This window comes from Hyla sarda, chromosome 6 (assembly GCF_029499605.1).
Source record: "Hyla sarda isolate aHylSar1 chromosome 6, aHylSar1.hap1, whole genome shotgun sequence".
NCBI lineage: Eukaryota > Metazoa > Chordata > Amphibia > Anura > Hylidae > Hyla > Hyla sarda.
In genome coordinates this window covers 53,338,274-53,352,684 of record NC_079194.1, presented here as the reverse complement: position 1 = coordinate 53,352,684, position 14,411 = coordinate 53,338,274, and the positions used below count along the sequence as shown (strand labels likewise).

General features: G+C 48.1%; 1 protein-coding gene across 1 annotated transcript in view; it reads left to right on the top strand.

The window, feature by feature from the left end:
• Positions 1-14,411, top strand: part of DDX47 (DEAD-box helicase 47) — a 38,559-nt gene that overhangs the window by 5,272 nt on the left and 18,876 nt on the right. The window contains exons 2-7 of the mRNA XM_056523752.1: positions 2,153-2,246; positions 2,733-2,921; positions 3,429-3,500; positions 11,434-11,552; positions 13,308-13,379; positions 14,055-14,171. Coding sequence (XP_056379727.1) covers positions 2,153-2,246; positions 2,733-2,921; positions 3,429-3,500; positions 11,434-11,552; positions 13,308-13,379; positions 14,055-14,171 — 663 coding nt within the window. The remainder of the gene's footprint in view (positions 1-2,152; positions 2,247-2,732; positions 2,922-3,428; positions 3,501-11,433; positions 11,553-13,307; positions 13,380-14,054; positions 14,172-14,411) is intronic.

Sequence of the window (14,411 nt, the reverse complement as noted above, 5' to 3'; positions counted from 1 at the left end):
ACATGGCGCTCTTGGGAAATTCCCTTCCACAGGGTACTGGGATCAGGAAGCTTGGCACGGTCAGTGCCTGAGTTTATTTTTATACACCTCCCCCTTGTTTTCCCCTCCACTAGGGGGACTATTTCACTGAGCACTTTCTTCTGCCAAGATGGAACCATCTCGCACTTCCCCCTACATGGTGGGGTACCTTGCTGGGCCTTTGTTTTTTTACTGCGAGCGATCAGAAGTGCATTTTGCTGGCTCTGCTTGTGTGCTTACTGCTCACTATTGCAGCCTGGCTCTCCTCCTGTTTCTGGTTGTCTACTGCTGCTCATGCAGCTAGGGCATTTTCCTCTGTAGGAGGGGTTTATGTAATCGTGTATAGCTCAGCGACAGTCCGTCTGCCATTGCTCTCTTCCTTTCTTGGTGCAATACACGGGAAGGGTGTGCTCATCCTTCCCTTTATCTGTTTCTGTGGTGCTTCATTGCCACTCCGATCTTTTGGAGTAACCTTCTTGTACCCAGAGCCTGGGAGTCCCAGCTGGGTCCCCTTTTGCTTTTCCCTCCATTTCCGTCCTGACAAGATGTTGCTGGGAGTGCTCTGATTTGCTCCGTCCACTGGGTCCAAGACTAATTAATCCTTGTTTTGGGCTCTCTCCTAGACTGCTGTGGTGTACCTTATTTTCTGGGTAGGTCCTCCTAGTCCTTCAGGCTTTCGTGATGATTGGTGTCCCAGGCACATGTAGTGCCCCTGCCCAGGTTTCTCCACGATTCTATTGTGGGGCGGTCATTCTGTACCGCTCTTCTTCTTGTCCCAACATAGCAGTATGTTTCCCGGAGCGTTTTGCGGTTGGTGGTTTGCTCCCCCTACAGGTTCCATGTCGCCTTTCCGTTTTTCAGGGTCACTCCTTACTTTCTGTTTCCTCCTTCAGGGTCCATTTACTCCAGGGGTTGGACAGCAAGTCTGTCTAGGGGGTTGTTCCAGTCGGGCCATTTTTCAGCTGCAGCATGGCTGTGGTTTATTCCCGCTGTTCAGCCTGTGTGGTGTCCTCTCCAAGTCCGCTCTTCTCCCCGGGTGCTCACGCTGTGCCCCTGGGACAGTGGTTTTTGGCACCTACAGCTTTTTGGTTTGGATCTTCTGCACCATGCCTCTCCGGAGACCATTACGTCTCTTTTCCAGAAGTTCTGGTCTTCACCTTGACTGATTCTCCTTTGGCTCTCCCTGGCATTTTCTCACCAGATCCTCCTGGTTTCGGTTGGTCCTTTGTATGGGGGTTCTCTTGTCCTTCCCTTTTCCTTTTTTGTTCCCAACCGGGCTCTCCTTCTGTCTGCTTCTGTGCTTCTTGGAGTTGGTTTCCTTCCTCCTTCCAGGTTGGTTTGTTCCATCGGGTCTCTGCATCACCCCTTCTTGTCTCTCTCTGTGACCTGTTGGTTTAGAGTCTCTTCTAAGGATGGTCCCTTCCTTGGCATCCTAGTCCATCTCTATAGACAGTGGGAACTGCCGGACGCTCAGTTACAGGCCTCAGTTACGGCCGGCTGGGGTTCAGTCTCCGGACTGACTCCCTTCCTCTGGTGTTGTTCTTCCCACTCCAGGGACTGCTTTGGTACGTTCCATGGTCTCTGTGTCCCCCAATGAAGAGCAACCGTAAAATCTTTCTCGTAGCCTTCATTGGGGGACACAGCACCCACCCATGTCTTCAATCTTGTCTGGATAGCCTTTTCCAGTTCTTGAGTGTTTCTCCGGGATTCCTTTCTAGGGTCCTTCTGACTTATCTATTGGTTGGCTTCTCTTACTGCTTTGTGACAAAACTGATTACATCACTTCCAGTGGGCGGGTATATCCTGCCAGGGAGGAGCAGACTTTTTTTTTCCTAGCGACAGCGCCTCATAGTGGCAAGAGCATATACCCATGGTCTCTGTGTCCCCCAATGAAGGCTACGAGAAAGAGATTTTACAGTGAGTACAGAAAAATTCCCTTTTTATGCAAAAAATTTTACACAATTTAGACACTTTGCACTGGTTCAGTAAACAATACATTTCTACCATAATTTTTTTTATTTAATGTAACAATAAAAATAACTAATTTATGTCAGTTTAATTATTTTGAAATGTTTTTTGTTTTTACCATGGCTGCTATGGTGATGATAAACTTAATCTTGTCTTTATAATTTAGGGTGTAACTGATGTTTTATGTGAAACCTGTGAACAGCTAGGATGGAAACATCCCACCAAGATCCAAATAGAGGCGATTCCTGTGGCCCTTCAAGGTAACTGGATGTGAACAGCGAACTGAGAAACGTTTAGCTAGTATACTGACGGCGGCAGCAAGAAACCAGATGGGAATGCGGCCTTGCGTGAAAACTAGATGAGGAGGATATAGGGGACAGAAGCTAAATAAGACACATACCAATCAAATCCCTCTTATTTTCCCATTTTACAAAAAAATGTAACATATTTGGTATCGTTGTGTGTGTAATTCCAAAATATTACCGTATTTATCGCGTATAACACGCATTTTTTTAACAAAAATTTTAAGCTAAAAGTCTATCTGTGTGTTCTATGCCGATAAACTCTTTCGGGCCCCGGAGAAGCCGCTGTGGTTCAATGATTTAAAGAGGCTGCTTTAAATCTTTTTTTTTTTTTTTTCCAAAAAAACTGACTTTAACCTTAGAAAAAAGGGAATTATAGTATTTTAATTCCTCATCACAAGATGATGAAATATGTGACTTACGTTCTTGTATCGCTTTATTCAGGACGAGACATCATTGGTCTGGCGGAGACTGGTTCAGGAAAGACCGGAGCCTTTGCACTACCTATCCTTCAGACATTGCTGGAAAACCCACAGAGACTTTATGCCTTGGTCCTCACACCCACCAGAGAATTGGCTTTTCAGATTTCTGAACAGTTTGAAGCCCTTGGTTCCTCTATTGGAGTGAAGAGCGGTATGTTTTATTAAAATGTTCTGGTTCTGCATACGTTATTGAGTGTTTACTGTTTTACTTGTGTATTAGTTTGTTTTTAAGCTATTTTATGTTTTTAAACACTGTAAAACTCAGTCAGAAGGTAATTAAAGGGGTCTTGCCACTAACAAAACCCTTTGGGACCCCCACCCATCACAGCAGTCCATGTCCCTCATTTAAATGGAGTGATGGTCAGACATGTGTACTGCTGCTCCATTCATCTTTTTGGGCCTGGCAGAGATATGAGTGCTGTTCTTCTACATAAGCTCCATAGAGTTGAATAGAACTGCAGCACCTGTACCCAGCCGCTGCTCCTTTAAACCGGGGGACAGCGGACCCCTGATCTTGGATCGGTGGTGCGCAGTCAGATATTGGCTCTGCATATTGTTTAGCAGAGCCAGAGAAGGGGGTTCTGGTAGAATGGCTTTTATTAAGATGTCTACATGTCTAATGTGCTTGCTTTATTTATTTTTGTATTTTTCCTTTTAGCGGTTATCGTTGGTGGAATCGATATAATGTCCCAATCCCTGGCACTGGCGAAGAAGCCTCATGTTGTAATTGGTATAAAAACTTTTTATTTGGTAACTAATGTAATTCTGATATTAAAGGAAAACGGTCACCTGTTCACCCGCACTATAGCCCGATACACCAGGTTATAGTGCGGGTGAATAGGAGACTGATACAGGGTCTCCCTGTACCCCTTTAACCCCTTAACGACCAAGGACGTATATTTACGTCCTTGGCCGGCTCCCACGATATAACGCGGGGTCACGTGGTGACCCCGCGTCATATCGGGTCGGTCCCGACGTGTATCTGATGCCGTGACTCGGGGCTAATAGCATGCAGCAGCGATCGCGGTGCCGCGCGCTATTAACCCCTTTAGACGCGGGGTTCAAAGTTGAACGCCGCATCTAAACCGAAAGTGAAAGCTGCGGGGCTGATCGGGACTACCGCAGTTAGAGATGAGCGAACTTACAGTAAATTCGATTCGTCACAAACTTCTCGGCTCGGCAGTTGATGGCTTATCCTGCATAAATGAGTTCAGCTTTCAGGTGCTCCCGTGGGCTGGAAAAGGTGTATACAGTCCTAGGAGACTCTTTCCTAGGACTGTATCCACCTTTTCCAGCCCACTGGAGCACCTGAAAGCTGAACTCATTTATGCAGGATATGTCATCAACTGCCGAGCCGAGAAGTTCGTGATGAATCGAATTTACTGTAAGTTCACTCATCTCTAACCGCAGTGAAAATGCGGTGTCCTGATCAGCTGGGACACGAGCGGAGGTCCTCTTACCTGCCTTCGGCGTGTCCCTTCAGCGATTGATTGCTCCAAGCCTGAGATTCAGGCTTGAGCAATCGACCGCCGATAACGCTGATCATTGCAAAGCTATGGCTTTGCAGTGAACAGTGCTGGCAATCAGTGTGTGCAGTGTTATAGGTCACTATGGGAGCTATAACACTGCAAAAAAAAATTGTAAAAAAAAGTTAATAAATGTGATTTAACCCTTTCCCTAATAAAAGTTCAAATCACCACCCTTTTCCCATAAAAAAACACCATGTAAATAAAAATAAATATAAACATGTGGTATCGCCGCTTGCGTAAATGTCTGAACTATAATATATAATTAAACCGCACGGTCAATGGCGTACGCGCAAAAAAATTCCAAAGTCCAAAATAACATATTTTTTGTCGCTTTTTATATCATGAAAAAATTAATAAAAAGCGATCAAAAAGTCTGATCAATAAAAAAAAAAATGGTACCGCTAAAAACGTCAGATCACGGCGCAAAAAATGAGCCCTCATATGGCCCCATATGTGGAAAAATAAAAAAGTTATAGGGGTCAGATCACAATTTTAAACGTATACATTTTTCTGCATGTAGTTATGATTTTTTACAGAAGTACGACAAAATCAAACCTATATAAGTAGGGGATCATTTTAATCGTATGGACCTACAGAATAAAGATAAGGTGTAATTTTTACCAAAAAATTTACTGCGTAGAAACGGAAGCCCCCAAAAGTTACAAAATGAAATTGCGTTTTCTCTATCGGCTCCATTGGGGGGGACAGTCTCTAGGAGGTGTGACACTATGGTAATAAAAAAAGTCAGCTCCTCCCAGCAGAATATACCCGCCTTCAGGCTCTGAGCTAACCAGTTTAAGCTTAGTGTCTGAAGGAGGTGGACTGGTCTGGGTTATCCAGACCAGGTCTTTAGTTTTTTGTTTTCCTAGTATAGGGACGCGTTAGTTTTTTTTATTCCTTTTTCTTTCTGTTTTCAGGTGGGGACTCAGGAACTGCGGTTCACTGTTTCCCCATTGCGAGTAAGGGGGCACAGACATTGCGTATATGCGCTGTTAACCCCCTCCCCTCGCCGACGGTCAGCGCCTGGGTGGTACCTCATGGGTCCGGGTCCCCCTATGTCTCTGCTCGCCTCGCTCGCGCATAGCAGCCAGACGTGATGCAGGGACCATATGCTGACTGAAGACTCTCTAGGTAAGTTCTTCTGACTGAGGTAAGTACTTTTTTCCACAGGTACAGCCTCGCAACCTCTGGAGACACCATGTTTTGGCCCACCACTCAGTTTTTGGGGCTTGTTTAACAGGGGCTGCACTATGCTGGGGGAGCATTTACACTAAGGGGGCATATTTTACAGGCATGTGCATAAAATTCCTTTATTGTGTGTGGTGTGTGTTTTGGCCACTACTCAGCGCCACATATGCGGCTGTCAGCCGCGGCTCTTTTTCGGCTCGAGCGCTCTCAGCGCCGGCTTATATCTCATTCTACAGCGCCTTATATGCGGCTACAGCCGCGGCGCTGTTATGAGCCGGGCGCTTCAGCGCCGGCTTTATTTTACTTTCACCTCTGGCTGCCTGCTCCGTTCCCCCGAGCGCATATACAGTTAATGGTACGCTCGGGACAAGGATCGGGCGCCATGACACTTCTTCCTCGGCGCCTGTAGCTCCGCCCACTGAACGGAGGAGCTCTCAGACGCGAAGCAGCGCCCAATCAGTGCCGTGGGCGCGATTTTCTGTGTATAGGGGTCCGTTACTTCGTGCCTTGCTTCAGACATGCCCCTCCCTCCCTATTGGCTGGCCTTTTGAGTCTAGCTGGCTGCACAGAGAAGTTCTCCTCATTGCATCTGACAGGTGACACAGATCTGGGTGAGAAAGTGCCTGTCTTCTCTTTTTCACCCCATTATGTCCATACCCAGGGCTGTTCATCCCTCTAAACAGAAACCTGGGAATTTAGTGACTTACTATACCTGTAAGCACTGTAATACCAAGATGCCTGGCTCCGCTGAGCCCCCTTGCTCCGCCTGCTCCTCTGCTCCCCCTTCGGTCCCAGGGGGGTTCAGCCGCTCCTCCTGCCTGGGTTTCTTCCCTGACCCAGTATATGGCTGACTTGACCCAAGTCTCCCGTTCGGTGGCTGAGGCCTCCCGCGGAATGGTGTCCGCTTTGAAGGGGTCATCCCGGCGCAGGACCTCTGAGAGGGCCCGCTCTTCGTCCCCTCATACCTCACGCTCTCACAAGCGTGCTAGGGGTGCTTCGTCTGACTCTTCCATTGAGTCTTCGGATAGACGTGGGCTTTCCCCTCGTGGGTCCCGCCCCCCTATCATCTGGGCACAAACGTCGCTCCTCCAGAGGACGTTCTCGGAGTCGCCGCTCTGCCACGCCGGAGCCTCATACCCGGTCTGGATCGCCCCTCTCCAAGTCTGCCTCTACTTGTTCACATTCCCCTGGTGAACTAGTGGACGAGGCTTCCGAACCGGCATCTGACCCAGAGGACCGCTCGGACTCAATTGCTATGGTGAACTCATTGGTGACAGTCATAAGAGACACCTTTCACTTGCAGGACCCAGGATCTTTGGATGTAAATCCGGGAGTATCCTTTCATCGTACTAAGCCAGCACCTCAAAGGTTCAGCTCTCACGCTGACTTTGACGACATTCTGGAATCCGCTTGGAAGCATCCAGACAAGAGATTCCCGGGAGTCAAGACAACTCAGGAACGTTATCCATTTGACAAGGACTTTGTCGCTAAGGTGGCTTCCCCTCCCTCTGTGGATCCACCAATCTCCCGGATCTCAAAGGCGACTACACTGCCTCTGGCAGATGCCGCTGGCTTCAAGGATCCCGCGGACAAAAAGGTAGAATCTTTAGCGAAGTTCGCTACTGAAGCAGCTAGCTCTTCTCTACTTCCCATCTTCGCCTTGACATGGGTGTCCAAGGCCCTGTCGGATATTTTAGCGGGATCCCCCCAGAGGATCTATCTGCTCTGGCTCTCCGTTGCGCTTTCTATGCGCAGCTTCCATGCAGGCAGCACATTGTTCTGCTTTTGCTGTGGGTCACCTAGCCCTCCGCCGCTCTATGTGGCTTAAAGCTTGGAATGCGGATGCCGCTTCCAAAAGGTCTCTCACTGAGCTTCCCTTTACGGGTGGCCGTCTTTTTGGCAAACGCCTTGATGAGATTATCTCAGAGGCAACGGGAGGTAAGAGTTCCTTGTTACCTCAAAATAAGGCTCGTCCTCCTTCCCAAAGGAAGTCTTTTTCCTTTCGGTCCTCGGGCTCCAACAAAGGGTCCGGGCAGGCGCCCTTGAGGGACAAGAAGGCTCCCTCGTTTCGGGTACGTCCGTCTTGGAAGTCGGACTCGAACCGCTTTGGCCGTTTTGCGCCCAAATCGGGCAACCGCAAACCCACTTCTGCATGAAGTAAGGCCTCCACACACAGTTTCTTTGCGGGTGGGAGGTTGTCTTTTGTTTTTCCGAGACATCTGGACCTCACACATTCAGGACTCTTGGGTCAGGGATGTGGTGTCCAATGGCTACCGAATCGAATTTGCCTCCCTCCCGAGGGATCGCTTTTTTCGATTCCGGGCCCCCCGGTCTCCTCCCCTGGCGAAGCAATTTTGTGCGGCTCTCCAGTCCCTGCTTCTCCAGGGGGCGATTGTTCCCGTCCCCCTAGAGGAACGTTTTCGGGGTTTCTATTCAAATCTTTTTGTGGTCCCCAAGAAGGACGGTTCTGTACGACCAATCCTAGACCTCAAACGTCTCAACCGTCATCTTCTCATCCGCCACTTCCGGATGGAATCTCTCCGCTCGGTGGTGGCGTCCCTGGAACGGGGAGTTCCTCTCCTCAGTGGACATCAAAGATGCCTACCTCCATGTGCCAATATTTCCGGGCCATCATCGGTACCTCCGCTTTGCGGTTCCGGAGGGGCACTTTCAATTTGTAGCTCTCCTCTTTGGTCTAGTCACGGCTCCTCAGGTCTTTACGAAGGTCATTGCGCCAGTGATGGGCCTGTTACGGTCGAGAGGCATCTCGGTGATACCCTATCTGGACCACCTTCTCATCAAGGCTCCAAGCAGAGCACAGACTCTGGATAATCTGGACGTCACTCTCCACACACTGATGACTCATTTCGGCTGGCTGGTCAATCGGGACAAGTCAGTCCTCCGGCCTACCCAGTCTCTCACCTTTCTGGGGTTTCGATTCGACACGGCCTCTGCCCGAATTTATCTTCCGGCGTCTGGCGCTCCGGGAGGGGTCCGCTCCCTGCGGACTCAGGTATCAGTCTCCATCCGCACTTGTATGGAAGTCCTGGGTCGGATGGTGGCAGCCATGGAGGCCGTGCCCTTTGCTCAGTTCCATTACCGCCATCTCCAACTTGCGATTCTCTCTCAATGGAACAGGTCGCCTCTGTCCCTCGATCGTCAGATTGTTCTCCCTCCAAGGGTCCGTCAGTCTCTGCTCTGGTGGCTCCGCTCGCCCCTTCTTCTCCAGGGGCGGTCCTTCCTTCCCCTTCATTGGCAGGTGGTTGCGACGGATGCCAGCCTGTAAGGCTGGGTCGGCGTGTTCAGGGATTGGATGGTTCAGGGTCTCTGGTCTCCACAGGAGACCCTTCTTCCGATAAACATATTTGAATTACGGGCGATTCAGTCTTCAGTCCCGTCCTGTCCACATTCAGTCGGACAATGCCACGGCTGTGGTGTACATAAATTGACAGGGCGGCTCCCGCAGCTCGGCAGCCATGGCCGAGGTGACCAAAATTCTTTCCTGGGCGGAGAGCCAGGTTCCGGCCATTTCGGCGATCCACATTCCAGGAGTGCTCAACTGGGAAGCGGACTTCCTCAGTCGGTCCTCACCCGACCCCGGCGAGTGGTCTCTTCATCCAGAGGTCTTCACGCAGCTCTGCGACCTCTGGGGCGTCCCGGCACAATCGGAAAATTCTTCCGTTTGTGTCCAAGTCCCGGAACCCTCAGGCCTTGGCCGTGGACGCCCTAGTGATTCCTTGGACGGGGTTTGCTCTGCCTTATCTGTTACATAGTATGGTTGAAAAAAGACATACGTCCATAAAGTCCAACCAGGGACTCCTCTTCCGCTCCTTCCCAGGGTGCTGAGGAAGCTCAAGGCAGAGGTCGTTCCCGCCATTCTGGTAGCTCCAGATTGGCCCCGAAGGTCGTGGTACGCCGACTTAGTCAGGCTCCTGGGCGACGCTCCTCTGCGCCTTCAGCTCCGCCCGGATCTACTCTCTCAGGGTCCTTTTTGCCACCCCATTTTACAGTCGCTGCATTTGACGGCGTGGCGGTTGAGACCGCGGCTTTGAGGGCCCGCGGGTTCTCCTCACAAGTCATTGACACCAAGAATTTACCACCGTACTTGGCGGTCTTATTTTTGTTCGTGTGAAGCTCAGGACTTCTCCCCGGTGACCTTCTCAGTCCCCATTCTTCTCTCCTTTTTACAGTCGGGGCTGGAACTGGGATTGTCTCTCAGTTCCCTTAAAGGTCAGGTTTCGGCCTTTGCTGTTCTTTTCCAGCGGCCCCTGGCTTCTAATTCTCATGTCCGGACTTTTCTGCAAGGAGTGGCGCACGCTGTTCCTCCTTATCGGTCTTCTTCTCCCTCTTGGGACTTAAATTTGGTTCTGAGTGCCCTCCAGGGTGCACCCTTTGAGCCCCTTAGAGAGGTGTCTCTCCGCCTCCTGTCTTGGAAAGTGGCTTTCCTTGTGGCTATCGCCTCCATCCGGAGGGTGTCTGAATTGGCAGCTCTTTCCTGCCGTTCTCCGTTTCTGGTGATCCATCAGGACAAAGTCGTTTTCCGGCTAGATCCTTCTTTTTTGCCCAAGGTGTCTCGGCCTTTCATCTCAATGAGGATATTGTCCTCCCGTCCTTTTGTCCCGCTCCCTCTCATCCTAAGGAGCGCTTACTACACAAGCTGGATGTAGTCCGGGCTGTTCGGGCTTATCTCTCCATCACTTCTTCGTTTCGTCAGTGTGATTCCTTTTTTGTCCTTACGGAAGGTCGTCGCAAGGGACAACCTGCTTCCAAGGCCACCATTTCTAAGTGGATTCGGTCCGCCATTTCGGAAGCCTACCACTGCAAGGGGAAGATTCCTCCTTTCAGGGTTGTGGCTCATTCTACCCTTTCTGTTGGGGCATCCTGGGCTCTCCAGAATAGAGCCTCGGCCTCACAGATTTGCAAGGCGGCTACCTGGTCGTCTTTGCACACTTTCTCGAGGTTTTACCGAGTTCATACTTTCGCATCAGCTGATGCTAGTCTGGGGCGTAAAGTGTTGCAGGCGGCAGTGGATCGGCCGTCTGCCTATTACTTATCTGCCCATCCAAGGGACGGCTTTGGTAGGTCCCAAGGTCTGTGTCCCCCAATGGAGCCGATAGAGAAAAGGAGATTTTTTAACACTCACCGTAAAATCTCTTTCTCAAAGGATCCATTGGGGGACACAGCTCCCGCCCTTTGTTTGGGTTTTTCCCGTTGGTTCTCTGTCCAAGGGTGTGTTCAGTTATGTTTTTTCCTTCTGGTTCTCGGACAGTTTTTGGGTTTTTTCTTGACCTGTTGGTCTCCTCCTATTGCTCTGGAACTTAAACTGACTAGCTCAGAGCCTGAAGGCGGGTATATCCTGCTGGGAGGAGCTGACTTTTTTATTACCATAGTGTCACACCTCCTAGAGACAGCAAGATACACCCACGGTCTGTGTCCCCCAATGGATCCTTCGGGAAAGAGATTTTACAGTAAGTGTTAAAAAATCTCCTTTTTTCTTCAATTTTGTCGCACAATAATTTTTTTTTTCCATTTCGCCATAGATTTTTGGGTAAAATCACTGATGTCACTGCAAAGTAGAATTGGTGGCGCAAAAAATAAGCCATCATGTGGATTTTTAGGTGCAAATTTGAAAGGGTTATGATTTTTAAAAGGTGAGGTGGAAAAAACGAAAGTGCAAAAATGGAAAAACCCTTGTTCCTTAAGGGGTTAAGGAACACTATGTACTGTTTTTGTGACAGTAGGGGTGTGATGTGACCAGAATAATGGTTATAAGAATAATCTAGCCTTGCACAGAATGACTGATCGTTGAAAATACAGGCATAGGGCAGATGTTAGCAATAAAGAGAGGAGGTTAGGGTGCTATGTGGGCATTGGTAAGCTGGACTTCTGTTATGCCTAGAATATGCCTATAAGCTTTCTTTCCTTTTTTTAATTTTTTTGTAATAGCCACACCTGGACGCCTAATTGACCATCTTGAAAACACAAAGGGATTCAATCTTCGAGCCATCAAGTACTTGGTGATGGATGAAGCTGACCGTATACTGAACATGGACTTTGAAACAGAGGTGAGAGTTTGTTTTGTTAAATGTTTAGATTGGTTGGAGTGTTCAGGCTTTGACCAATCAGGAGGAGGAGACTGGAGAAGTGAGGGCTTTGCCAATTCTCTACCGGCTTTGTGTCATGCGACCCAGACGATTAAATAAATGAAGTGTATGGGAGTGTTTTTGATAAAGACATAGACAGATACAGAGCGCACGCCTCTACATGTACATTCTACAGTGTCATCTGTCAAGGTTTGAGCAGTCACTTAATCTCCATGACCTTAAAGGGGTACGCTGCTGCTAGACATCTTATCCCCTATCTAAAGGATAGGGGATAAGATGTCTGATCTTGGGGGTCCAACTGCTGGGGCCCCTGCAATCTCCCGCAGCACCCAGTGTTATAAACAAATGCTGGGTTCCTGTGGCAGTGGTCAAGTCATCACAACCACGCCCCCTCATGTCGTCACGTCACACCCCCTCCATTCACATCTATTGGAGTGAGCATGCCAGCTGACACGCCCCCTCCCATAGACATGAACAGAGAGGTGTGGCGTGACAGCACGAGGGGCGTGGACGTCACAATTACAGCCTCCGGCTCGAAGCGTTTTGAACAAAATGTTCAGAATGCTGGAGCACCAGAGTACCCCTTCAAAAGTGTTTCTTTAAAAGGAACCTGTCAGCTCTTCAAGCCCCTAAAGTGCTGAGTTCTAGAACACTTCCCCGCTTCCCATCCCTATTCCTGTTTCTTGCCATCAGTTGCCTCTGCTTTAACCTCTGTCCATGTCAGGAACTGTCCAGAGTAGCAGCAAATCCCCATAGCAAACCTCTCCTGCTCTGGACAGTTCCTAAGACAGACAGAGGTGTCAGCAGAGAGCACTGTTGTCAGACAGAAAAGAAAAACTCAACTTCAGCAATTAAGTAGTCCTGGAAGGATTCAGATTTTTTTAATAGAAGTAATTTACAAATCTGTCATTTACAATGTAATACCCCTTTAAGTTTTATATAGAGACCACTGGGTTATATAAAGTCTTTACAACTGGCATATATGTTATTATTAACCCCTTGTTAATGCAGTTCTTTTGTTCGTTGTGTGTAGAAAAAATAAAGTATGAGATCATTCTAGCGAATGATAAAGGGGGAGGAGTTCATATAAAAAGCCAAACATTGGGAAAATTGGGTAGTATGAATGAATTAAATTTTTTTTGTTTCCCCCCCCCCCATCCTGTGGGGGGAGAGGGGTGGGGTTTATAAAGTAATTTATGTTTTATCAACGTCTGAGAAATATGTGATATTCATTTTATGTAAGTGATGAGTATATATGCGACTTTCTCGGAAGCCTGTTGAAGTATCGTATTTGTGTTTTGTATCTTTCGCAATGAAATATTGTTCTTTTATGATTTCTAATGTATTTATGTACAACATTTTTGTGAATATAATATTTTTGGCATAGGTGCCCGAGTCTCTAGAGCAGTGTTTCCCAACCAGGGTGCCTCCAGCTGTTGCAAAACTACAACTCCAGCATGCCCGGACAGCCAAAGGCTGGGAGTTGTAGTTTTGCAACAGCTGGAGGCACCCTGGTTGGGAAATACTGCATAAGTGGATAAGACAGCTAGTTTTAGTTATAATACACAGTGTGTTAAGCAGCCTCAACTCCTGAGCCAGCTCCATTCTGCTCGCTGGACGTTTTGGAAGTACATTTGCATGAAGGGGTTAATTTGCTGTAAATCTTAGCTATCTTAAAATCAGAGATTAATCTGAACATTAATTTTATCTACCTAGGTTGACAAAATTCTCAAAGTTATTCCCCGCGAACGTAAGACTTTTCTTTTCTCTGCCACGATGACAAAAAAGGTGAGTAATTAGTAGATGCTTGGGACAAACTTCCAGCAGATGTTGATGGTAAATCCATGGTACGTGAATGTAAACCTCCATGGGGTAAACCTATTTGATAAAATCCTTAGATGGAAAGGAACTAATATAAGGGTGGACCAGGTGGTCTTTTAACCGGATGCCCTCGAAGGACGGGCTAGCGCCGCATGTAACTAATAGTTTATCTACACAGAGTGCCTCCAGCTGTTTCAATACTACAACTCCCAGCATGCCCTGACAGCCAATAGATGTCAGGGCAAGCTGGGAGTTGTAGTGATGAAACAGCTGGAGGCACCCTGTGTAGATGAACTAAGGGCGGAAGTCCCCCCCCCAGCAGGCATCAGTGACGTGGTGCCTGCTGGGGAAGTCTGCCTGGTAGTGAGCACACTGCCAGGCAGACAAAAAGCATTTTTAATATAGTAAAAATAAAAATTTAAAGCAGGGAGGGGGTAAGGGATAGATGGGCAATAGGCAGGGACAGAAAAAAAAAATAGGATGGTGGGAGCTACCCTTTAAGTATGAGATCAGAGGGTTGTAAGGCCCTTTTCTGATTGAAACGTACATTAGTAGTAATATGTGAAAGCTGCAGAAGGCGCAAGTATATCAGATCTTCATTGAAAGCTGAATTTATTTCACTGATTATTTCTTCTTGTTTAGGTGCAAAAACTGCAACGTGCTGCTTTGAGAGACCCAGTGAAATGTGCCGTATCCTCAAAGTATCAAACGGTAGAAAAACTCCAGCAGTATTATGTATTCATCCCTTCCAAGTTCAAGGTATTGCTTATTCTTAATGTTTATAGAGAAATTGAGCCCACTGGGTTCTGAGATTTAAACTATGTTTAACTTAGACTGAATTCACACTGCAATGTATTGACGCATCTTGCGTATACCTCAGCGACCAGTCAAGGTGGGATTCCAACATTTAAATGCACATACAGTGTTGACTTTAAAGGGGTACTCCGGCACTAAGACATCTTATCCCTTATCCAAAGGATAAGGGATAAGATGCCTGTT